This window comes from Mustela lutreola, chromosome 2, assembly GCF_030435805.1.
Source record: "Mustela lutreola isolate mMusLut2 chromosome 2, mMusLut2.pri, whole genome shotgun sequence".
Taxonomy (NCBI): Eukaryota; Metazoa; Chordata; class Mammalia; order Carnivora; family Mustelidae; genus Mustela; species Mustela lutreola.
Window position 1 is genome coordinate 1,732,209 of NC_081291.1, and position 25,303 is coordinate 1,757,511.

General features: G+C 64.2%; 3 protein-coding genes across 7 annotated transcripts in view; all 3 read right to left on the bottom strand.

Annotated features, from left to right (window-relative positions):
• GNG7 (G protein subunit gamma 7) overlaps nt 1-5,043 on the bottom strand; it is a 114,040-nt gene extending 108,997 nt beyond the window's left edge. For 2 of the 3 annotated variants that reach the window (XM_059159392.1, XM_059159393.1), the window contains exon 1: nt 4,941-5,043. The gene's annotated coding sequence lies outside the window, so the exon portion shown is untranslated. The remainder of the gene's footprint in view (nt 1-4,940) is intronic. The other variant, XM_059159394.1, reaches the window with a different exon arrangement.
• A 1,853-nt stretch (nt 5,044-6,896) lies between these two features.
• DIRAS1 (DIRAS family GTPase 1) lies at nt 6,897-14,580 on the bottom strand. 3 transcript variants are annotated; one of them, XM_059159388.1, is made up of 2 exons: nt 14,387-14,580; nt 6,897-10,050 (listed from the first exon to the last, which is right to left on the bottom strand). In XM_059159388.1, the coding sequence occupies exon 2, from the start codon at nt 9,976-9,978 to the stop codon at nt 9,382-9,384; it is 597 nt and encodes a 198-aa protein (XP_059015371.1). In that variant the 5' UTR covers nt 9,979-10,050; nt 14,387-14,580; the 3' UTR covers nt 6,897-9,381. The 3 variants fall into 3 exon arrangements, with proteins under 3 accessions (XP_059015371.1, XP_059015370.1, XP_059015372.1); XM_059159387.1 differs by lacking the exon at nt 14,387-14,580 and adding an exon at nt 12,668-12,784; XM_059159389.1 differs by lacking the exon at nt 14,387-14,580 and adding an exon at nt 11,787-12,369.
• Nucleotides 14,581-16,744: 2,164 nt separating this feature from the next.
• Nucleotides 16,745-24,883, bottom strand: SLC39A3 (solute carrier family 39 member 3). Its single transcript, XM_059159381.1, has 3 exons — nt 24,781-24,883; nt 23,235-23,566; nt 16,745-20,651 (listed from the first exon to the last, which is right to left on the bottom strand). The coding sequence occupies exons 2-3, from the start codon at nt 23,442-23,444 to the stop codon at nt 19,917-19,919; spliced, it is 945 nt and encodes a 314-aa protein (XP_059015364.1). The 5' UTR covers nt 23,445-23,566; nt 24,781-24,883; the 3' UTR covers nt 16,745-19,916.
• Nucleotides 24,884-25,303: the final 420 nt, after the last annotated feature.

The following is a 25,303-nucleotide window of genomic DNA, read 5'->3' on the forward strand; positions in this document are numbered from 1 at the left end:
ACGGGGTCCCCACGTCCCCATCTCTCCACCCCCGGAAGCTTCCCTTCCCGCAGCACCTGTGGAGCTCACAGGATACCCAGGCCTGGGCCTGTCTCCACCATCCCCAGGGACCCCCACTCAGAGAGCCAGGCCAGGGACAGAATGGCCCTGGGTCCCCCGTCTCCACGCCTCCCCACGCATGCACACAAGCATCTCATTCACGTGGCACTCCCGGTGCCTGGCACCCGCTCTGACGCTTAAAATAGGCACACAAGCAGCCTTTGTTGGGCAGAGGAAGGAAGGAAGGAAGGCAGGCAGGCAGGCAGGCTTCAGACAAAGGAGCCAGCAAACCGCACCATCCAGGAAAGGGGGCTTGTGCTGAGCGGGGGACGGGGAGGGGCCGGAGGGGCGGGTTTCTGCAGGCAAAGTGAAGGTCACTGGGGAAAGGTGAGGCGGGGCCAACTCCCGTGGTGCCACCCAGGCCGCCTGGGGCATTTCAATTCTGTCAAGTGGGTGATGAGTTGGACGAGGAGGCAGGGCCATGACATACACACCGTGCCTCACGGAGCGGATTCTGTCGGACGGAGCTGCCCACCTGGGCGGGCCGCAAGGCCACCCACCTGCTAGGATGCGTGGCGGCCGGAGACCACGAAGCACTTAACTCAAGCGGAAAAGAGACGGGCAGGACCTGGAGGGCTGACCCCCAGGCTGCCCCCAAGCTTCAGTTCAACAGGCCACCAAGTGCCAGGAAAGAGCCACTTAAACAGCAGCTCGATTGTTTGCTGCCAAAATGGGGCGGGGGGGCAACCCAGAGTCCAGCCAGGGGAAGGGGGAGAGCAAGTGTGTCTGTTCACGGGGTGGGCTATTACTCACCCAGGAACAGGAGCGAGGCCCCCACGCGCAGCCTCGGGGGCGGACCCCGAGCCCACGACGCGCAGGGAGGGACCCAGACACAGAAGGCCACACGGAGTGTGAGTCCACACGGGGTGTGAGTCCACGCCCAGACCAGGGTCCTCTGTGGACGGGAAGGGGTCCCGGGCGGGGAGACCAGGGAGTGATGTTAATGGTTACAGGGATCCTGTATGAGTGACGGAAGGCTCCAAAGGTTCATGCGGTTGGCTGCACAGCTCCGTAGCCTGCCCCCCAAAACTGAACTCTGTAACTTCCTCCCAAAACTGAACTCTATGCTTAAAATGGCTGAATCTCACGACACGGAAACTGTACTTGTATTGAAAAGAATGAACAGCAGTAAGATCCTCCCCTCTGCTAGGTTCTCAAGGAAAAGTAGTAGCCGTTTCTGGAAGAGTCTCAGAGCTGCCCAAAGCCGCCCCGCGTGCCAGCTGGCAGGGTGGACGAGGAGGGTGGGGGCCACCACCACCACCCCCAGCTCCCGAGGACAGGCCACTCCGTCTTTGCAGCTCCCCCAACTGGTCCCCAAGGTGTGCTGGGTGACATACACCATGGTTTTCCTCTGGAGCCTGGAGAGCAAGAGGCCAGGCTGGAGGCGGCACGAGAGAGAAGCAACGAAAAGCCAGGTCCAGAACTGTGGGCAAGGACAGCAGGAAGCGCGGGGAGGCCCCCGGAACCGCAGACGCCAGCCACCACGGACCCGAGCGTGCGGGCGTCCGGTGGGCGCCAGAGAACCCTTCCTGAACAGAGGTCCGGGCAGGCAGTCACCTGCTGGCCGCTACTGCAGGGCACAAAGGAGGGCGGGGGTAGCTCTGCATCAGTACCCAGCAACCGTGCAACCGTCCTGGTAACCGTCCTCTCTAGAAAGCTCCAGAAACTTCCAGAGCCCTGGAGGCCACACACAACGGCCCTTTTGTAGGAAACTACAAAGGGCTTCGAGAATGGGAATGACCTAGTAAATGCCATGTTAAGGACTCTTCTTGGTTTCCAGATGCAAATGAGAAACTTTGTAACAACACCTTGAACAGAAGCAGCAGCTTTTTACTCTACTACGTGGCCGGCGTACACAAATAACGCGCCCGTTCAGTAAGCACGAAGCTGAGCCTGAGTTGGGCAATTCATACCCCGTCATCCTTCCCTTCAAACCCAGGCCCCGGGCAGCGGGCAGCGGGCAGCGGGCGAGGGCAGAGGACGGCATCGGTCCCTGCACACTTTCTAAGGAAGACCAGGAGTCGCCCACACGACCTCGGCATCTCTGCAAACCTCGTGCGCTGGGTTAAAAACGGGGAAACCACCCCAGAACCTCGGCATCTCCCAGGGCTTGTGACTTAGCAGTTCGTCCCGTGCGTGCGACCCCCGTAATGCGTGTTCAGAAGCCACACGGAAGACCCCCCGAGGGAGAAGCCAGCATTGCTAAGCTCCTCGGGAAGCATTTTTCCTCTCAAATCCCAGCACCCGATGACTTACAGAGTCACCCCAGGTATAAACGGAGATGTGCTCTGCGGAGGGAAACATAACCTCGTTTTGCCTAAAACAGGGGGTCTCTCCTGGGGTGACTCTGCACCGAGGGGGCGCCGGGCAGTGTCCGCGGATGGCTGTGGCCGTCATGAATTTGCGGGCTGCTGGCATGGAGTGGTGGGGCCAGGGAAGCTGCCCAGCGCCGCCCCCAGTGCCCCGGACGCCCCCCAGACTGCGACCCCTCCCCAACGTCAGCAGTGCCAAGCGGAGACCCGGCTCCGTCATGTGAGCCCCGGCTGTCGGAGTTCATACATGCAACGACTGTGTAACTGTGGCCCGGTGGTCCCCTTTGGGGTACACACTGCAGTGGCCCCTGGGGGTACACGGAAACCACAATGACCCATGCATGCAACCTCCTCTTAAGCACATGTGCCGTTTCTGGAAAAACCTTCAGAATCTCCTAGCTTCAGGAGATTTCTTCCTTTCTACTTTCTCCTTACTTTTAACGATAGGACCCCCCCCCCCCGAGATTCTTTTTTAAAGCTCCAGGGGTGCTCTGCGTACCCCAAGGCTACAGCACTGCAGTCAAGCTCCAGCTGATGCCTTCCCTCCCCGGCCCCTCCCTCTGTGACAACCCAGTAATTCTACCCACCCACCTGCCCCCTCCCAAAAAAAACCCCTTAATGTAGAACATTATCAGAGTCTCACGTCCCCCTGCCATGTGCCAGGAGCGCACTGGGTGCGTGCATTCCCTCGTCTGACCCCCGGCAGTCCCGGGAGGGGCCCGCTACTGCTTTCCGACTCCCGGCTCCGTTTCGCGGGGCAGCAAAGTAAACTCCCAGGCGGCCCGAGGCCCAGCCTGCCCTGCGCAGCCCACCACACCCTTTGTTTCCGCAAGACCGCCGCCCGCGACCCCGCCAAGTTTGTGAACTGGGCACCCCTGCATCCCGACACTCAGCAACAGTCGTGGCCCTCGAGCCCTCAAGCCGCTGTTCATCACGCCTGTCCTCCCCACCCACCGTCCAGCCCCCAGCAGCCCCCGCTCGCCCCAAAACACAAGGCGCCACCCACTTCCCTCAATACCATCATCCCCCAAACTCCCACCTTGGTTCCTCGTTCCTGAGCCCAGAAATTCCTGGAAAAACTCGGTCACCGCCACGACCTGTTCTGCTTACACCCTGCGTCCTAGAAGCTGATCTCCCAAAGTGTGTCGGACCCCCTTGTCCTCCAGCTCACGGGAGCCCAGGGGTTTCTGCACCAAATGGTTAGCCCCGCAAAGCCTCCACAATCCTTGTAACTGACTTCTAACCAAGACCCCCCACTTCCTCCTGACTCCTCTTCCTCCCCCAAAACCCCAGCACCAGGTTTCAGAGCCCTCCATCACCACGGGCCTCAGACCCCAACCCTAACCCCGGCAGAGAGGGGCCTGGCCCTCCCAATGTGCCCCCTTTCTGTGCTCCCCCTCCATGGGGTGGCCTCAGTCACTCCCCCAGGTCCCAGCTCCACCCCTGGCTGCACACCTCAGTCTCCTTCCCCCCTGCCTGCGACCCCCAACTCCCAACGAAGCTCCCTCCACAGCTCACGTCCACTTTCAACTCACCCTCCCCGGACCTCCACCCCAATCTGACTCAGACCCCAGCTACAGCCCCAGTCCCCTCCTCCCTCTGACCCCCAACCCCAGTCTGGATCCCCAGCCCCCGCCCCTTCCTCACTGACCCAGGACGCCCAACTCCAGCGGAACCCCTCCCCCTACCCCATCCCCCCGCCCCGCCCCCCACCACAGCCCCTCCTTCACTGACCGCGACCCCCAACTCTGGACCGGACCCCGGACTCAGCCCCTTGTCACTGACCACGATCCACAAGTCCAGCGGACCCCCTTCCCCTGCCCCGATGCCTGGCGCCCCCCTCCACAGCCCCTCCTTCACTGACCGTCACCCTCGACTCTGGACCAGACCTGCAGCCCCAGCCCCCTCCTCACTGACCGCGACCCCCAACTCTAGACCAGACCCTGGACCCAGCCTCTTCCTCACTGACCAGGACCCACAACTCCCGCGGACCCGCGGGCCACAGCCCTTTCCTCACTGACCGCGACCCCCAACTCCGGCGGACCCCCCCACAGCCCCTTCCTCGCGGACCGCGACCCCCAACACTGGACCGGAGCCCCCCACAGCCCTTCCTCGCTGACCGCGACCCCCAACTCCGGCGGACCCCCCACAGCCCCTGCCTCGCGGACCGCGACCCCCAACACTGGACCGGACCCCCCCACAGCCCCTGCCTCGCGGACCGCGACCCCCAACACTGGACCGGAGCCCCCCACAGCCCTTCCTCGCTGACCGCGACCCCCAACTCCGGCGGACCCCCGACAGCCCCTGCCTCGCGGACCGCGACCCCCAACACTGGACCGGACCCCCGGCCCCAGCCCCTTCCTCGCTGACTCCGACCCCCAACTCGGTCCGCAGCCAAATCGGAGCCCTCCCAGGGCGCCTTCCCCGGGCCGCCCCGGCCTGCTCTCCGCCCGGGCCGCGCCCCTGCTCCCCCGGCCCGAGGCGGGGGCGGCTGACCCCGGCCCGGCCCACCGGTGCACGCGCCCTTACCTGCGCTCCGGCCGCCGCGGCCGCCTCAGCCCCGCCGCGCAGCCGAACCCGCAGCCTCGCCGGCGAGCGCCCGCTCCCTCCGCGGGGCGGGGCCGGGGCGCGGGGGACGGGCACTGGCAGCCAGCGCGGCCAATCAGGAGCCCCGACGGCGGGAGGCTCCGGCCGGGGCGGGGCATGGGGCAGGCAGCGGGGTAGGCTGCACCCAGGCTAGGGGGCGGGGCAATAGGGCGTGGGCGGTGCAAGGGGCGGAGCGCTGAGTGGCAGCGCCGCTAACCACCCGCGAGCGGGGACCGCGTTGAGGGAGGCGGAGCTATGCTGATATGCAAATAGGCCCTCTGTGGCGGACTCCGCAGCCAGTGACGAGCGGATTTCCAGAGGTGACTAGGTGACGTCAGTGGGGTGCGAGGCGATTCGCGAGCCTAGCTCCTGGGCCTCACTTTCGGGAGAAGTATATCCCTTCCTCATAGATCGCTTGACCTGCGGGGCAATAACAACTTCCCCATTATTTTGAACCTTCTGCATAAGTCTAAGAGGTGAAATTACATTGTCCCCATTTTACAGAGGTGGTAATTGAGTCTCAAAGAGGTTAAACCCAAGGTCATTTGCCCAAGCCTGTCTCATAAATTCCAGCGTTTCTCAATTTCCTAATTCCTGGGTCTGGATCTAAAAAAAACAGGTTCATGGGGGGCCTGGGTGGCTCAGTGGGTTAAACCTCTGCCTTCGGCTCAGGTCATGATCTCAGGGTCTTGGGGTCCGCCCCACGCCCCACATCTGGCTCCTTGCTCAGTGGGGAGTCTGCTACTTCCACTCTCTCCCACCTCTGCTCGTGCTCTCTCTCATGAATAAATAAGATCTTTTAAAAAATGATTTAGAAAAGTGAAAAAGCATGTTCCTTGGCCCTCACCCAGACTGAATGATCCAGAATCCCATGGAACCCTGGAATGCATATCTTTAAAAAGCTCCCCTTGGTGATGTTGGAAAATGTATGGTATGTCTCCAAAAGCATTGACAGTCAGGGAGGGGAGGATTTCTTATAAAAAGATGAAACCACCAGATGCCAGGACTCCTAGAACTTCGTGCAGTATACTGATACTCTGTGATCTGAGCCTCTGGCCTCCCAGCGGAGCACCCCCAGGGCTCCCGTCATCCCTGTAATCCCCTGCAGTGCACAGAGAAAACCAGGAGCCTGGGAGCCAGCATCTCACTCTCCAGCCCCCATCTTTCTGTAAAGATGGCATTGTTCCCCAAATAAGGGTCACAAACTGCTGGCCCACAGGTGGGATATGTCCCCCAAATCCTTTAAAAATGTAAATCCATTGTTACCATTTAAAAATAAGGACACTTCAGGGTGCCTGGGTGGCTCAGTGGGTTAAGCCTCTGCCTTCGGCTCAGGTCATGATCTCAGGGTCCTGGGATTGAGCCCCGCATCGGGCTCTCTGCTCCACAGGGAGCCTGCTTCCCCCTCTCTCTCTGCCTGCCTCTCTGCCTACTTGTGATCTCTGTCCAATAAATAAATAAAATCTTTAAAAAAAAATGTGTCTCGATGGTGGAGTTTTTGGTGTCCCCCATTTAAGCTTTGTGCCCCTGGTGAGTGCCTCACTCTCCTCACCCTCATCCTGCCCCTGCTTTTAAGTTTGCAAACTCCAAGCCACCATTTAGCTGATGGGGAAGCTGAGGCCCTGCAGGTTCCTCCCCAGGTTAAAGGAGGCTCGTAGCTCCCGCTCCCTCCCGGCATCTGGCATCTGACTGCACTCATGGGCTCAGCAGGGCCTGTGAGGTCTCCTGTTGGGGGGGCCACCAGAAGAAGTGCTGATCTGTTCAACCTCTCCCCATAGCAGCTTTCCTCGTCCCCTTCCCTCACCCCCCTCCCTGACTCCCACCCCCACCCCTCCCCTCCCTCTCCTGCAGCTGGTGGGCTGCCCTCCCTGAAGCCAAAGAAAGGGCACTGACAGGAGATGCAGGATCCACTTCTTTATTGCAGGAAGACTATTTCTAGAGCAAATGCTACACAGACCCCACAATGGGGGGCAGGGGGCACCCACATGCGGGGGGAGAAGGGACAGGGGTGGAGTCACAGCAAGCATGGCCTGGCAGGGTCCCCAGAACCAGGGGTGCCCAGGCAGGACGGGCTCTCAGGTCCCTCCTGCGGCAGGAGCCCCTTCTCCCCAGGGGACCATGGCCTGGGGCAGGGGAGAGGCCTGGAGGTGGGCGGGGCCCCAGGGAGATTGTGCTATCAGGGTGTGTCCCTGAGAAAGGGCTGCAGACCCCTGCCCAGCAAGGCCCAGGAAACGCTCCCGGGGTGGGGAAGGGAGCAACACCAGTTGCTGGTGGACCCTGGACCTGCCGCAGGGTGGGGGGGCTCAGCTGTGCTCAGGCAGGTTGCTACCAGCTCTTCCAGGGGGCCGTCCCCATGCCAGGCCGTGACACACACACTTGCACACACACACTCCCTCCCTCTCTACACAGTGTGCCCAGTAAACATTTGCGGAGTCACACAAACACAGACAGGACCAAACGCACAGCCACTAAGATGGACAGAAACAGCCCCTCTTATCCACAAACAGTCCACTGTACTGTGACATGGTCTTTCTAGCACATGCACACACACAGGGCAGTCCTAAGAACACACAAGCAAGCACACACAGCCCCATCACGCCCCAGGATGCCCAGCGGTGAGCAACCCCCGGGAGAGACCCAGGTGGCAAGGGAACGCGGGTGGCGCTCGGGGGTGTCTAGTGAGCAGCAGAGCCCCTCGGGCCTGAAACTGCAGAAAACGGAATGCCGCTGACAGCCGCGTGAGCTTGGGAGCAAATCGGTCCCCGGTCAGGCCTTCCGATGAGACCGCGGCCAGCCCACACGGGGATCGCAGCCTCGGAGATCCAAGCGGAAGTCTCCGGGAAACCGTGCCTGCACTCCCGACCCACAGGAGCAGAGACAACCGACGCGTGCAGTTTCTGGCGGTGGGTGTCGTGGTAGGCGCCACCAGCTGACGATACAGAGTTGGAGCTGAGAGTAACCTCGCTACCACGTCGAACAGGCTTAGTGTTCCTCAGACGGAACACTTACAGATGTGGTCCTGGAAATCACGTCACCCACTCCCCAAAGCACAACCACTTACAATCCCCCTGAATGCTGGTATGAAGGTTCCCATTGACACAAAGAACCAGTCCTGTCCACACCACACTGCCCACCCCTACATAGAGCTTCCACCACTATCACATAGAGACCGGGACATAGACGTACCAGCCAAATGACAGACACACACACACACACACACACGCACACATCTTAGACATAAGCCGTCTCCCTGTGCATAGCACGTGGCACAAACACACCAGCCCGTGGTCACCTCCGCACCCCAGGCCTGCGGCTCCCCTTCCCGCTGGTCCTACACATCAGGGTCCCACGCGCGTGGTTATCCAGACACTCGCAGAGAGCACTCAGAATCTCATAGACACACACCTTCCCGGGCAGAGCCCCCCCTCTCTGGGGCACAGTTGGTGGGAGGCAGTGGGCTGGACAGAGCTCTGCCTGGATTCCCTCTGACCCTGCTGGTGCTGGGTCCAGCTGCCTGCCTCTGGATGGGGTCCTGGGGACCCCCTCCCCAGCACCCCATGGGCCCCTGCCTGAGGCTCACAGGTGACGGGCTGTGTCAATCTCTGGGGAGGCCCCCATATTCACTCTGGATGGTCCCCTTGAGTTGTGCTGTGGCCATGGGCCAGTCCCAGGCCTCCCCTGGGTGCACCCCGGGTCCCCCAGGCAGGGCGAGGAGTGGGGTTCCAGGCTGACCCGGCACCGTGGCAGGCTCTGTGGTTATTGCCTGGTGGCCTGAGACCCATCCCGCGAGCCCCTCCCCCTCACCGAGGCTGTGGGGACAGGGGTGAGGACTGTTCTGGGACCTGGGGTGGGGGCACAGGCCAGAGGTCACGAGGAACGGAGCAGGGGCAGCGTGTGTCAAACACCGAAACGGGGAGAGCAAACTCTTAGGTCCATGTGCACTTCCGCTCCCCTCCCCAGCAAGGTCACAGTGATCTGATGGAGGAGACAAAGGTGTGGCTCGGGGCACCCACGGGAAAGAGACAGAGACGGGCAGAGACAGGGAAGACGCGGCATCCTCGGCCCCAGCGGGGACATCCAGCTTCCCCGTTTTCTCATGTGCGGATCCAGGGGGCCACCTCCGGCACTTGGCTTTGGGGGGTGCAGACAGGCCTGGGGGGGCGGGGGTGGGAGGCAGAGCCATGCGGCAGGGCCAGGTTGGAGCCCCAGACCTGCCGCGGGCTCACCGGGGCCTCGGTAGCCCCCACAGAGGTGCTGGGTGAGGGAAGAGGAGAGAGAAGGCGGCGGGGAGGACCCGAGGCCGGAGCGGAGGGGGAGGGGCCGGAGGAGGGGGCGCAGGGGCGGTGGGGGAGGCATGGGCCGGCTAGTGGCGGGCCTTCTGGGCTCACATGAGGACGCATTTGCCCTTGACGCGGTCTGTCCTCTTCTGTTTGCTGGAGCGCTTGCCGTCGATGTTCAGGCTCATGTTCCGGCGCGTCTCCAGCGTGAGCAGCTCCTGGAAAAGCTCCTTCACGTTGTAGTTCATCTTGGCCGACGTCTCCATGAAGGCGCACTTCCACTCCTGGGCCACGGCCTGAGCCTCGCGGGTGTCCACCTCCCGCTGCGTCTCGTCGCACTTGTTGCCCACCAGCATGACGGGGATGTCCTCGACGCTGCCCTTGATCTGCACGATGAGCTTGTAGATGGGCCCCAGCTCCTCCAGCGACTGCTTGCTGGTGATGGAGTAGACCAGGATGAAGGCGTGGCCCTTGGAGATGGACAGCCGCTGCATGGCCGGGAACTGGTGGCTGCCCGTGGTGTCGGTGATCTGCAGCGTGCACACGCTCTTGTCGCAGCTGATCACCTGCCGGTAGGTGTCCTCGATGGTGGGGATGTAGGTGTCCCGGAAGGTGCCCTTCACGAAGCGCAGCACCAGCGAGCTCTTGCCCACGCCGCCCGCCCCGAACACCACCACTCGGTAGTCGTTGCTCTGCTCAGGCATCTTCCACGCGGTGGCAGGGGGTCAGGCAGGGCCGGGAGGGTTCGTGCCAGCCGCTAGAACCCCAGACCAACCCTGTACAGAGAGGAGTGTCAGGCACAAAAGGCCACAGGCAAGAGGGGACAGCTCTGGGCCCCAGCGGGGCGGGGGTGCAGCTTCTCAGGGGACAAGGCATCCCTCCTGCGTCCTGCGGAGAACCCTCTGGTTGACCTGGCTGACTTCGCAGTTCTGTGTGGGGCCCTGGAGCCAGCTCCCTTTGCTTGCTTCCCTGCCCCGGCAGAATCGGGGGCCCAGGCTGGTTCCCCGGGGACTCTGGGCTGGAAGGGGAGTAGAGATGCCATCGTGGGGGGCACTGACTCCTTTCCTCACCTGCATGCCTCCCTCCCAGGCTGCACTGGCCTCTCCACGGGCTCTTGGAAGCCGGCAGACCTGGTCTGTGACCTAGGCAAGGCTATGCGTTGCCACCCTGAGCCGCAGAGTCCTCCTCTGTGAAGGGTGCCTCTCTCCAGCAACCCCAGGCTTCCTGTTTTTCCCTCAGCCCAGAGGTTCTCAAACCTCACGGGGGCCACATGGTGGGATGTCTTTAGCATGCCTGTGCTCTTGGGCCCAGAAGGGACAAACCTGGTGCCCAGGGCCACGGCCCCGGGAACTCGCACCGTACATACGCCTCCTCCCCTCTCCCATCCCATAAGTGCGATCGTGATACTGGAAGTCCAAAAGCCATAATTTGCAAATCAGGGCACTGATTTCTGACAGCAGCCCAGGTCAGAGGTGAGAAAATGAAGTCTGGACCCAATGAGAAAGGTCCCCACTTCCTGCACTGTGCCCCCAAACCAGTCTGGCCTGCCACGGCTCTGGTTCAAGGTCTGTTAGTTTCTGGAGGAACAGACCTTCCTGAAGGACATCCTCCTAGCCTCTCTCTCTGCATCTGTACTCAGAGAGGTCCAGCGGCCTCCCGAGGTCACACAGCACAGCAATTCCTGAAATGCTGCTGGTGGGGGAAGAGGCCTGGGCTTGGGGTGGGGCCGTAGAAGGCCGGTCTCCAGCATCTGTGTCCTTCCTGGCCATCTCTGTGGAGGGAGGTCCACAGTGCTGGGGAGGAGACACGAGGTTTCGCCTGGACTAGGTTACCTCCCTCGGGTGTGTGTGGGGTAGAAGACTCGGCGGTGTGAAGCCGAAGGTGAGAGCCAGGGCAGGTGGGTCGGGGTCCCCGAGCCTGGGTTTTGTCACAGCGCCTGCTCCATGAGTTGCTGGGACAAGCGGTGCAGAAGCTGGAGAAAGCCCAGAGCCGGGCTCCTGGCACCGGGGGCCCTCGGTCAAGACGGACCATCGTGACCATCAGGCACGAGGGCTCGGGGTACAGGCACTTGGCTGGCAGTGGGGTGTGAAGGCAGGTTCTGAAGCGACCAAAGCACCAGGTTTCCCAGAAGCAGACAGGACGATCCAAGGAACGGCAGACTCACCCCCCACTTCCGCGCCAGGCACACGCGGCCACGCTTACCAGTACTAACTCCTCGTACCTCACTAGGCACCTTGGCGACACGCATGGCAACACTCAGCATTGGGAGGAAGCTGGGGTGGGGGGCAGGGAGGGGTGCTGGCCCCCTCTGCAGGCACTGCCCTTTCCTGGGTGGGCACCCTGAGAGGGGGCACAAGGGTGTACAGCCAGGCACCGCCACGGCTGGCTGGGGACCCAGACCCCCAGGCAGGACTCCAGGCCCGTCCGTCCTCCAGGAGGGGCCCTGCTGCGCCGCAGTCCCTGGACCAGGAGCCCCCATTCCCTAACCCCCACATGCATGCTGGGTACCTACCTGGCGCTGCTTGACTCCCACCCTCACTTTCTGCGGGGTGGGGGTATGGGGTCGCAGGCTCTGAGGCTCCAAGGGGGGAGGCCCCAGCTCAAGGTCATGGAGCAGGGAGGTGGCAGAGCCGAGGAGGACTTGAATTGGGCCCCGGCTGGCTACACAGCCCAGGGTCCTCCTCCTATGCAAGGTAGCCCAACCTGACCCTCCCCAGGCCGGGCTGGGAGAGCAGGTCTCCACCCAGGGGAGGGCACAGGACACACACTCACACACTCACACACTCACGAACGGCTTAACTGAATGGGGGAGGGGTCTGACCTAGGGACTACCTGCCGAAGGAGGGGCTGGATGGCCGGGGGTCTGAGGGAGGGGAGGCACACTCAGGGGACCAGCCCGCGCTCCCCTGGGCCAGCGGAGGTTCTCAGTGGTGGGGGAAGGGCCAAGGGAGGGGTTCCTGGGTGAGGGGCTTGGCTCGGCCCAGAAGCAGGAGGCTGAGCGGGTGCTCCGCGGGAAGACGGGCCCAGGACCCCCCTGATCCCTCACGGAGGGGGCTCCGACTGAGCGGGACCGACCCACCCAGAGGTGGCTGCGGCGGGCCTGGGGGAGGGGCTGGCTTGGCGGAGGGGCGCGCGGCCAGGACCGCGGGGGCGGGAGGGCGCCCGGGGGGAGCTGTCCAAGGTGGGCGCGCCGGGCGCGGCACGGCCGGGGCTCCACGGACTGGGGAGGGGGTCCGGGCGGGGGGGGGGGGCGCCGGGAGCGGGAGGGCCCGGCCCCGCGGCCGCGAGGGTGGGGCTCGGACAAAGGAGGGGCGCGCGGGGAGAGGGCCCAGCGGGCCTCGCGGGTGGGGTGCGGCTGGGCCCGGAGCCCCGTCCCCCGCCCCGGCCGCCTACCTGGGCGCTCGTCCTGCGGCGCCGCCGCGGCTGCTTGCTGGCCGGCTCGTGTCCGCTCGGGCGCCGCCGCCCCCCGCGCGCCCGCCGCCCGCCCGCCCGCCCGAGCCGCCGCCGCCGCCGCCGCCGCCGCCGCGCCCGCGCCCGTCCCCGCCCGTCCCCGCCCGCCGGGCGCCGCGCTCCGCCCCTCCCCGGGGACCCGCGCCCGGCCAAGGTCACCGCCGCGTCGACCCCCGCCCGGAGCACACGTGCTCTTGCCCGCGCCCCAGGGGTTCGCCAGGCCGGGGGCGGGGGACGGGGTGGGGTCTGACTGCCTCTTGGGGAGCCCCGCGCCCCAGGGTCACCCTGGGGAGCAAAGGGAAGAATCTGCTGGCGGAACTGCAGCTGAGGGCCCGGGCGCTGGTGGGGTCTGGGCCAGCCAGGGTCCCTCACCGGCGTGGGGGCTTTCCTGGGATGAAGACATGATCAATGGATAAAGAGACCAGAGCGCAGCGGTGGCCCCAGGGGCCTCGCAGGCAGTGGGAGTGCGCCTGGAGACCACTCCCCCATCCTAGGAGCTCAGCCTGGGCAAGGGTGGGAGAGGGGTGGCAGGAGAGAAGTGAGGAGGGCACTAGGAATGGGTTGGTGCCCCTAAGGCAGCCCACGGAGGGGGAGAGCACAGTTCTAAGTCTGGGCTAGCATCTGAAGGTGGGGGTGAACAATGGGGCAGGGGTGGTGCTGGGTTTGGGGCTTGGGGTAGGAAAATATCTATCTTCCCCCAATAGGAGTTGTCTCTGAGAATGGATGTTTGCCTTGGGAAGTGCCTGTTTGAAGTGTCTGCGTGCCCACGTTTAAGGCTACAAGATACCACCACTCCCTCCTGAAGGGCTGGAGGGAGGCAGAGGCTCATCTCGGAGGAGACTGGACTTTTGGCACATCAGTGGGATTAGGGGTGGGTGTAAGACGGACCCAGGCTCCCGAAAGCCTGTTGGAATAAGATGCTCCTTGATGGGGGTAGGCTGACACTAAGGTCCCACAAGAAGGGACTTTCTGGGGTCGGAGCAATCAGAGGATAAACGGTCTTTGTAGGTGGTGAGCTCCCCGTCATGTGTGAGCAGATGGTCAGCCCTTAGTGTCTCGATTCTCATTGGCCCACCATCTCCATGTCTCTGACTGAGGTGGCTGCTTCCTGTTCCCTTGGAAACACAGGCACTGCCCCCAAGACCACCTGCCTCCCACGGAGCTGGGCCCTGAGCTTAGCCCTGCTTCCGGGGCTTGGTGGTCGCCATTTCTCCCGGACCCAGCCCTGCACTTCACCCACAGGCCCCTCCCACCTAGACAGCCCCGCCTGCCTCCTTCTAGGTCTCCCAGGATCGCCCCTCCTGCTCTCCTTCCCCCCAGCATCCAGTGCCCAGCCTCCACCACCGGCCTCCTGAGCTCTAATGCTGCCTTGGCTCCCTTTGCCCCCGGGTCAAATCCAGCTTCTCACTTGAGCTCTCCTCCTGGTCCCTGCAGGCTGCTTGGAACTATTCCCTGGGCACACGTCTCTCCTGCTCTGTCCTGTCACTGGCCCCATGGGGGCGCCTCAGAGGACCGTCTGGCCCCAGCCCCTCATCTTGGGGTGCCCTCAACCAGACACAGAGGCAGCTCAATCCATACATAATAACTTCTGGTCTGGGTTGCCATGTCCCAGCCAAGTGCCCTTCTGAGTCTCAGTTTCCCCATCTGTGAATGTCTCCTCACCTTTCGGGTTGCAGGGAGCAATCAGGGGGACGTCCATCTTCGAGGGGCTGCCAGGCACACAGGTGCCCTGAGGCGACAGCCCCACTCCCTCCCATTCCAGCGGCCAGCCTGCCTTGGTCCGAGTGACCGGACTGCACTTGGGCCGGGCCCCCAGCCTCTGGCCAGCTCTCCGGCTCCTCCGGGCGCCTGCCCAGGCCAGGCCAGGCTGACTCATGCGTAGGAGCGTGGGCACAGGCGGCAGCTCCACTCTGCGGCTGCTATTTATAGCTCCTGGGCCAGGCTCTTGGCCTTGTGAGCCAGAGGAGGACAGGCCTGAGTCCCCTCTGTGCTCTGTCCGGGGACCGAAGCCCCCACTGGAGCACCCCAAACTAGGATAGCAGGCGACCCTTGCCTATAGCTCATTGGGGCTGGAACTCAGGTCCATGGGGCTCTGAAGCCACCACCCAGCCTTCTACCTATCCCTGGCCAACTGTCCCTGTCCTGCAGAAATCACCTCCACTACAAGGGACAACCATTTGTGGGCAGAGTCCCAACTCTTCACCTGGCCTGGCAGCCTATGGGACTTCTCCCTGCCCCAAAGCTCTAGCCTTGCTTACCCCCAAAGCCCGCACACACACACTCCCGGCAGTGCTGCTGGACCTGAGTTCCAGCCCCAATGAGCTATAGGAAGATGGCTGGGTTGCATTCTCTGCTCGCTCTCCGTGCTCCCGGGATTAATGTGACCATTCGGGCAGAGCAGAGGCCGAGTGTCACGGTCTCTAGATGTGGTCCACTTTGTTTTTAAGTTTGGCTCCAACATTTGGAAATAAGAAAATCACTTGTCCAAACCCAGTTTGCCTTGGAAAATGAATAGGCTGGCATTCCCAAGCCTGAATTTTGCCTGCCGGACTCTGCAGGAGCTGGCCCCCAGCCCTGGGGGAAAGACGTGGGCCCTTCATTGAAGCCACCTGCGGAGCCAGATGGAAGCAGCCTGGAGCTTGTCCCGAAGCACGAGGTGCGGCTATTACCACGGCCTCTCGAGCAGGAGCCCACCGAAGTCTTCACTGCGGGTCGGAGAAAGCCCTGTGACCCTTGGCCGTCTTCACAGACCGTCAGGGCGGCTGTGAACAGTCGGGGGAGAAAAGGACTTGCAGAAAGACTCACGGCCTTTGCACCAGCTGCCCCCACCCCTGCCCCACCAGAAAGGCTCTTTCCCCATCTTCGTGGGACTCGGGTGGTCCCAGGGATTTCCTCCCTGACCATGTTTCGAAAAATCGTTTGCATTTTCCCTGGCTGTCCCTTCGCTCTGCTTCTTCTGTCTTTGGGGCACTACTGGCGGCTGACACCGCATTTCACGGTGACAGGTTGTCTCGCCCCCGTTACCAGGCGAACTGCCATGCATCTTAGGGCAGTGGGCCTCACCCTTGGGTGACTCCGGGACGCTTGTCAGCAGACACTTGTGGGGGCCACGACTGGGGTGCTCCTGGCATCCCGTGGGCGGGGTCCAGAGATGCCGCTCACCTCCCCCAACCCCCTCCCCCCCGGCACTGTGCCCGGGACAGTCTGGTGTCGGTGGTGCTGGCTGGAGAGACCTGGAGCCGGGCAGTGGATCTCAAACGTGTCCGCAGACCAGCAGCATCAGCACCGCTTGGGGGCTGGGTGGCCATGCAGATCCCGCAGCCCCGCCCCCAGCCAGAATGCGGCTCCCAGCCTGCTCCTGGAGAGACAGCCCCAAACGTCTATGGTGCTGAGATGGAGACCCTGTTCTAGCTTGTCAGCAGAGAAGCGGACCTGACCGTGCTCAGATCGAGGCCCAGCTGGTCCCTGCAGGGAGGGGCCTGACAACTGTGGTGGCTGTTTACCTCGGTCTAAAGGCAGTCCGTGGGCCAGGCCTGCCCCGTACCAAGGAAGCAGGGGCTTGGAAGCGCCCACCTGCCCAGCAGGTTCTCCCCAGCCAGGCTGGGCACACAGCAATGGCCTCAGGCCTCCATCGGAGCACAGCAGCCAGCCAGGCCTGTGCTCCTGCCTTGGGAGCCACAGAGGCCTTCAGGGCGGCACGGAGGGCATCCTGATGACCCAGGGAGCAGCTCCGGCTCTGGGAAGGTCAGATGGGCCGGTCACTGGCTTTTCCCCGGAGGGTGGGCACAGGCTGGGACAAGTGGGATGCCGCCTCTTTTCCTGGCAGGCCCAGAGCTGGTGGCCAGAGCAGGTCTGAGCCCACAGTGGGCTGGGAGACACCATCCCCCTCCCCTGCCGGCTGCGGGGGGGGGGGGGGAGCTGGAGATGCAGGCAGGCGGGGAACCAGCGCACCACCTCCCCGCCCCACGCTAATAACTTGTGCACCAGAGACGCAAACAGCAGACAACAGAAACCCCGACACACTGTTATTAAGGTTGATTCAATCCACGAGGCCTGGGTGCCGCCTCATAATTTCCCCCTTTGTCTCCAGATCGAGGAGGGGAATATGGCTGACTCCATCCAGCTGTTGCCCGTGCCCTGAGCCCCCACGCAGAGCAGACCTGGGAGGGCTGAGGCCTGGGCCAGCGACCTCCTGGTGGAGGAAGACACGCTGGTGGCCTTGGCTGATGACGGGAGACAGTCCTGGGGTAACTTTCCTCCTGGCAGAGCTCTCAATGGTGTCCCCAGCCCAGGCACCCCTCCTCCTGCCCGCCCAGGACCCCCAGTGGGGGAGGGGAGAAGCTAGACCAAGTGGATGGGTGCGGCTGGCCTTGACCCCACCACGTCCATGCTGGCGGAGCTGCTGCTCGGTGTTCTGTGTGGAGGGCTTGGCTTGGAGCGCTCGCTGGGCGCCCTCGCTTCTGGCTGCAGCTCTGGCCCTTGCCGAGCACCACCGGCTGTCGATCAGCAGGCGTCCGCCCCCTCCTCTGTCTCCGACACGCATATAGGATCTCAGCACCAACCGGCCTCTGCATGGAACCCACTGTCCCTTCCCATGAATCAGAGCAGTGACACCCCAGTGTGACCACCACGGCCACCCTCAGACACCACCTGGAGCGCCCTAGGGGATCCCCCCTACTGGGAACCGTGAAGTGAGCAGAAGACCCCCAAAAGACAGGGACCTCTGCAGCAGCAGGCCACATGGCATTTCCTCAGTGTCACCAGGTTGCACACGGATGGCCTTCTGAGACTCCTGTCCAGTTTTGTGCAGGGGCTGGTCTGGGGCCAGCTGGTGATCAGCCTCAGCCGTAGCCACAGGAGAGCTGCTCCTGCCTGGGTGGCGGGGGTGGGCAAGGGGGCGGGGACGGAGCCAGCAAAGGCCTCAGAAGAGCCTTGTCTAGGCCGGACCTAGCCACCAGAGCCCAGGAAACCTCGGGAGTGGGCGCTGCTCCTCCGGGCTTCAGCTGGAGGGCAAAAGAGCCACTCTTCTTAGCTCAGGGCAGAGATGGTCTGATCTGCACGCAATGTAGGGAAAACTGACCAGAACCAAGACACTTTCACCCCAACTGTTGGCCAACTGCGGCAGCTTCTGGAAGCAGGTCCCAGGGCTGACCCTTGCTCCGCTGGCCACAGAAGACAGGAGGGGTAGCCAGGAGGGGTCTGGGGGGGCTGCTGCGGCAGCCTGCATCTTCTCCAACACAGCCCCCTCAAACCTCTCAGGGTCCCAGCGTCCTCCGGGGGCCTGGAAACAGCTTGCTGGAGCCGGTGGGACCCTAGGGAGAGCACGTCAGCCGGGAGCAGCCACGGCCCAGCAGAGAGAATCTGAGGTGGTGAGGTCTGAGGGGCCCGCAGAGGGAACCCCGGGTCTTCCTATGACCCAAGGCTCCTTGCTGGTGTGGTGCTGCCCTTCCCGGGCCCACTGGTCAGGGAGTGTGCTCAGCGTGAGGGGGACAGGGCCTTGGAGACATCAGTGGGGGTGACAGGAGGTGGTCCGGCTGGGGTGTCCCCAGGGCCAGATCCCCAGGCTGCTGATGGCTGGCAGCAGGGGAGGGACCCTGTGGTGTGTGGGCTTTTGGAAGCCACAGGGAGTTTGGAGCAGGGGTCCCGGAAGCAGAGACGACCCTGGCCCAGATGAAGGCAGGCTCACAACCTGGTGGCCCCACGGTGACCTGCCCAGTCGGGGAAGAGGCTGAGTGGGTAGAAACTTCCACCTCCTGGGTGGAGTGAGGTGGTGGGGGGGGGGGGGCAGGCCAAGGCTGACACCACTGGCTTTAGGACACAATGGAAAGGATAATGTCCCCACACCCGTGCAGGTCACCTTCCCAGCACGGGGACAGGGTCAGGCCATGTGGGGTTTGGAGATGGGTCCCCAGGACAAGCCAGACAGAAGTTTCCGGCAACAGGCCTGAGAGTTCTGCAGCGACAGGCCCTCAGACACACATCCCCGCTCTCCTGGCCTCTTGTAGCAGAACTGGACAAGGCCGGGGTGCTGGCAAAGGTTGGTTGCTTGTGCTGGGAGGGGCTGAGCACCAGCAGCAGCCCCCAGGGGTGCCCACAGGGCTGGAGCCGGTGACCAGAAGCCCCACCAAGCCCAGGGCCCGCATCAGAAGGGGCCTGTGCTTGGGGGACCCTGCAGGCCTGGAGTGAGGCAGAGGAAGGGACTCAGGGCACTGGAAGGCGTGTGCACCCAGGCCCTCATGCCTGCCGCCATACAGCGGAGCGTCCCTGATGGAGCTCGAGAGGCTGCGGCTGCCACAGCCCAGCCCAGGCCACCAGCCCACATTCCCCCTGGAGCACTCCTGATGGCAAAATCCCCCGGGAAAGGCTCTCAGCACAGCCTCCCATCCCTGGAGGCCCGCGTGGGGGTTGCTGAGACAACAGGCGAGTTGAACAGGTTACCAGGGAGCGCGTGCGCAGGGTTGGGGCCAGCGCCACATGCGCCCTGTGCTCCCGCGCCCCTGAGGCAGCTTCTGGCATCGCCAGTGTGTCTGCGGTGGGGGGCACAGGACGGGTCGGTGATTCACAGCTTGGCCCCTGCCCCACGGCCCTGGGGATGGCGGGCTGAGAACCAATGGCCCAGCTGCCCCTGGACCCAGCCTGCGCATCTCTCGGGTCCCCCAAGTGTGTGTGGGGGGCACCGCGGAAGAGGGAAGTGCTGAGGTGCCTGGCAGCCCACCCCTCGTGCCCCTGGAGGCACTGGCTCTTGGCAAGAGTTAGAGCTCCCCATGTGACCCTGTGTGACGCTGTGTGACGCTCCGCGGCAGAGTCAGCTGGAAGAGGAGGCCAGGAGTCTCCAGCCTCTGGACGGGCTTGGTGGCCCAGAGCAGCCGGGGTCCTGTCCTGTCCACAGGCAGGAGTGGGGGGGAGGGCAGGGTCCCAGCCCAAGCCCAGCGGGCTGCGCGGCCCCGCCCCCTGTGGGCGGCCTCGGCTCTCCATGCCGGGGCATGACGGGCATGACACAAAGCCACACAGCTTTGTGAAATAATTTTAAGAGAAGTATTTTTAAACGTAGTTGCTGTGCTCCAGGCTGAGGGTGCTGGATCCAGGGCGCGGCCCCTCTGGGCACAGGTAGCCGCTGGGGGCCTGTGCTCCCCTGCTTGGGGGGAGGGGGGCGGGAGGGGCAACTGCGTCCGGCGGGCGGGCGACGGGCCGTTCACCACTTGAGGAAGACCATGCCGGCCAGGACGGCGTAGCCCAGCACCAGGAAGAGGACTTTGAGCAGACGGTCGCTCTTCTCCTCCAGCTCCTTCGCCAGGATCTCGAAGAAGGTGACAAAGAGGAAGGTGCCGCCCGCCAGGCCCTGCAGCAGCACCGAGGCCACGCTGCTGGGCACCCCCCGGGCACTCTCGATGCCCAGGCCAATGCCGATGCCCAAGGGGATCATGGCGCTGACGGTGACGGCCAGCTTGGCTGCGTCCCTCAGGGCCATGGCGCTCCTGGCCATGCTGATGCCCAGGGCTACGGCCACCAGCGTCTCGTGGATGGCCACCCCCACGAACAGGCTCACCACCTTCTCCCCGTCCTCCTGCAGGCCCAGGGCCAGGCCCTCGAAGATGGAGTGCGCGGACAGCGCGAACACCAGGCTCAGGAGCCGCAGCGGGCTGGAGCGCGACAGCTCCTGGACGCTCAGCCCGTGCGCGTGCGGGTGCGGCTCCGCATAGAGCGCGTGGCCCCGCGCGCCCCCCATGAAGGGGCTCTCGTACTCCGAGTCACTGCCGGCATCTGAGCCGGCGTTGAAGGTCTCTAGGTCGATGAAGGACGGCTTCTCCTTGCGGAAGGTCAAGATGAGCTGCTCCAGGAAGACGGTCACGAAGAAACCCAGCATCGCGATGGTCTCGGCCAGTGGGTAGTCAGTGCTGATGTGCCCGAGACTCAGGACTTTCTGCAGCTGGAGCGGAAGATACACAAGAGGGGGGCGGAGGGAGAGACGGGTTCAGAGCGGGCAGCCTGGCCTCCGGCCGCCAACGCAACAGGGTGTGGGAGCTACCACTGTTCACTTAGCACAGCACAGAAACGTCCACTTCACACAAGAAGCTAAAAAAATAGGAGAAGGTGGGCTCACCCTTGCTGGGTTCAGGAAAAAAAACACCAAAAATTCCATTACAGAGAGCACTTGGGGGTTAAGTCAGCCAAATATGATGAATCACGCTGTATCGGGCTGAACTGCGGTCCCTAAAGGCCCGCCCACTCGGAAGCTCACAATGTGACCTGACTTGGAAGAAAGGTCTCCGCAGACGTAATGCAAGTGCAACGGGCTGAACGGGATCCCCACCAAACAGTCCTACATTCCAAGGTCTGAACGTCTGGAAATGCAGAACCAGCCCTCCGTAGAGGGAGCGTCCTTGAAAAGGCGAGTCAGCGGACTAGGGTTGCTAGGATGGGCCGCGGCCCACTGGGACCGGAGTCCTCGCAGGGAGCAGCACGTGAAGAGGTGGCAAGGAGACAGGCCTCAGAGGGAACCAGGCCTGCCGGCACCTGCCTCCCGGACCTGTGGCCTCCACAGGGACAGACGGCAAACGTCTGAGGTGTTTTGCTGTGGCGGCCCCCGGGGAAATCCTACCTAAGCTAAGGGTCTGGAGACGAGACAGAGCATCCTGACTTAGGATGGGCTCTTACCCCAGTAACGGTGTCCTTATGAGACAAAAAGGAGGGGACACAGAGAGACACTCGGGAGACGGGCAGCTGGCCCAGAGGCAGAGACTGGGGTCATGTACCTGTAAGTCAAGGGACGCCAAGGACCGCCAAGAACCCTCCAGAAGCAGGGAGATGGCGCGGGACACGCTCTGCCTCACTGTGACATCGCCCAGCCTCTGCAGCCCTGAGGCCTGTGTGGGGTCTGCTGCCACAGGACAGCGGGCGGGCTGCTTTCCAGGTCTTCCTGCGTGAATACGACTCCGCACATGCCCCCAGCCAGGGAGAACCTGCCAGCCAGTGCTGTCCAGAAGTGCAATCTGATACCGAAGCCCCCGGCCACATGCGGCCCAGGGGGACCTTACACACGGCCGCGTGGCCCAGGACCGGCATGTGGACTTATGTCTCATTTACTTCACTGAAGCTCAACCAGACAGGCAAGGCGAGGCGCTGCCGCTCGGTACGGTGCAGCGCTGGGTGCCATCCGGCAAGGCAGCAGGTGGGCTCCTCTGGGCTGGGCTCATTTTCCCTGCACTCCTAACGGTGCGTGCACACCCCCAGGGGCCTGCAGAACGGGCCAGCAGCGGTCTGGACGGCTCCTCCAGCGTACTCACAGCTGGCTGACGCTCACGCTTTGGGTCCTGGGTTTCGGGGCACAGTCAACCCCGCACGGGAACCCCGGCTGCAGAAGGCTGTGATTTGTAGACAGACCACTTCATTTGCTAGGCATCTCTGGGAGGCCTGCCGGTGCTCCGCCTGGGAACCCCCGAGAAACACTAACAGCCCCCGCCCCTGGAGGAACAGTCAGATCACATCACCAGATCGAGAGAGACAAGGCAGACACGCAGAGGCCACAGCTTTTGATGCTGCCATCTGCAGGGTGACCAAGCCAGCAGCTGTAGCTGAGCCTGGCCGGGCGCCGGGGGGGAGGGGGCAGACCCACCCAGGCTCAGGTGTGGGCAGCGGTGCAGCCTGGAGTGGTTTGGAGAGGACCATAGGAGGCCACACGCACTGGAGGGGCTGGGGAGGAGCAAGGCCATGGCAGCAGCCGCGGCCTGAGCCAGGCGTGTGATGACGGGTGACGGCGTGAGGACGCAGCAAAGTGGGGTCGGGGGCAGTAGGGCTGGATGTGGCCCTGGAGTGCAGACGGCCTGAGGGAGGACTCTGAGATCTCACCCCCAGGGATGCCGACTGCATGAGCTCCCACGCTGGGTCGTGAAGGAACGCAGGGTGGGTGGCGGACACAACAGAAACATGTCAGAAGTGCAGGCACCTGCTGACGGAGCAAGTGGCTGTCGGGGGGCCCACGTGGAAGGGGCTGAGGGCAGCCCTCAGCCACGGAGAAACAAGGCCCCCATCTGACGAGCGGGAAGGAACTGACTTTGCCCACCACCACATGAGCTTGGACCCTGAGATGCGCCCCGTGCCCCTGGAGACCTGGAATGCCGCCTGGCGGGGGTCTGGAGTGGGGGGCCCAGCCAAGCGCTGTCCAGCCCTGACCCGGAGAAACCGCAGCGTAACCAACACGTGCCGCATTAAGCTGCGAAATTTGTTATTGCTGGTTAAGCCGCAGCAGCTGCCGGAGGAGAGGCCCGGACAGGCAGCTACGGGGCAAGATGGGGGCCACCCAGCCGGGAAGCCCAGGTCTCGCTCCAGCCCCGTCTACCAGGTAAGGCCCAGGGAAGGGAAGCAACCGACTCGCGGTCACACAGTAAATCCATTTCCGGTTGCTCCTGCATGGTCACGGCTATCGCCAAGCTCGGTGGTCTCATTGAAAACGCATCAGAGACCCTGGGTCATAAGATGCCACGGGCTGCAGCGGCCCCCAGGGAGCCCTTACCTTCTCCCTCACGGCCGGCAAGAGAGCATTGAAGCACGTGGCCAGAAAGACCCCACCTCCAAAGGTGTTGCAGAGCGAGAGGATCTTTTTGGAGCGATGGGCCTTCTCAAAATCCGTCTGGATGATCTTCACGGGGAGCAGGGAGCCCAGCAGCATGAACAAGAACACGCCCACCATGCAGAGGATTTTGGCCACCAACAGCTTCGTCATGCTGGCGGCCCGGGCTGCTCCGGTCACCGCGGGGCCACACCATGTGTGGGCGCACACTCCTGTCCCACAGCGTGCTACCGGGCCCCACCACGTAGCCGCGGGCTCATGCCTCCGTCCAGCCACTGTGAACGCCGAGGGCAACCACGTCAGCCGCTGGATTATCTGAGCAGCTCTAGTGACCAAGCCCATCACCGCCCCCCGCTCCCCACACTTCACTCAGTCCAGCCTGGCCCAGCTGGCGGCCTCCTGCGGAACATTCCCCACGGCCGTGCTGTCCGGTACGCAGTCACGAGTCCTGCGTGTCTGCTTAAATCAACTACAATTACGCTCAAGGCAAAATCCAGCTTCTCGGTCACACTTCAAGTGCCCGGCGGCCGCACAGGTGCAGGAGGACCGCACCGGCCGGCAGGGACAGAGAGCCCTTCCAGTGTTGCGGAATGTTCTACTGGGCGGTGCCGCCCCACTGGTTCCCCACTGCCCTGCCACGCCTGTGTCGAAGGCTCTGCACCGCCAGCCCCTGCTTCGGCCCACCCTGGCCCCAGCCTCCGCGGTCCTGGACTATGCCCAGCCCGTTCCTGCCTCAGGGCCTTTGCACAGGTTGTTTTCGCCGCCTGGAATACGTCCTTCCCCCGACCTCCTGATGAGGTCTTGTCTTTTAGGGTCACTGCCTCCAGGACCCCTTGAAGGGCCTCCCCCGACCTCTGTCCTAAGCCGTCGGCCTCGTACCCACCGGGCGGCCTGGGCGGAGCAGAGGCCCAGGGACGCTGCAGGCCCAGGGGTGCGCTGACGCCTGTGCCCTCGGGGAGCCGCGGCGCGGCGGATTTCCCCCTGGATCCGGCTCGGCTGTCCTGCGCCCCGGACCCCGCTCTCGCCCCCACGGCCCCCTCGGCGGGGTCTCCAGGTCCCCGCGCGGGCGCCTCCCGCCCCCGGCCTGGCCCGGGCCCCCGCGTCACCCGCGCCGGGGAAGCGCCGCGCTCGAGGCCGCGAGCTCCGCGGGGCACCGGCGTCCGGGCCGCCCCGGCCGCGCGCCGCTGCCGCCGCCGACCCCCGCCGGTGCCCCGAAGCCCGGCCGCAGCGGGCCGCGCGCGCGCTCGCGCCTCGCGCCGCACCTCGTGGGCGCCTCCTGTGTGCACCGGGGCACGCGACGCCCGCGGACCGCGGACCGCGCCCAGCCGGCCCCGCCCGACAGGGAGCCTCGCGCTCCGCCCGGGGGCCCGGAGCCCGGTCAGCGCAGACCGAGCCGGGAGCCGGCGCCGGGCCTCGGGAACGGGCGGCCGAGCCCGCCGGACCCCCCGCCCCGCCCCGGCGCCCAGCCCCGGGCCGCGCCCGCACGCACCTCCGCCGGGCCTCGCCCGCCGCCGCCGCCGCCGCTCAACCGCCGCGCGGTCTCGACCCCACAGCCACGGTCCCGTTCCTCCCCGGCTCCGCGCGGGGCTGCCCACGCCCCGCCCACGCCCATGCCCATTGGCTGCCCCGAGCGACACGGGCCTAGCGCGCCGTGCCATGGGCTGCTGCGGCCGCCACTCATCCCGAGACCCCACCCCTCCTACCGGCACGGGAAAGTAGTTTCCTCCTGCTGAGCGGTAGGTACGGCCAGCAGGTGGCTCCGGTCGGAAACTCAGACCGTGGGGGAAAGGTTCCGAGAGCACTTGGCCTCCAGAGCTGTCCAGGAGCGCCTGGTGCTGAATGCCGGCCGCAGGGAGGCTGGGCCGGGGGCGAGGCCGCTCCCCCGGGAGTCGGTCCCTCCAGGGCGTCCCCGCCAGCGCCGGTCGCAGACCCATCGGCTCGGCAGCCCTGCCTACGGCCTGTCGCTCCTGTGCGAGCCGGTAGAGAGCTCCCTTTCCGCCCGTCCGGGGCTC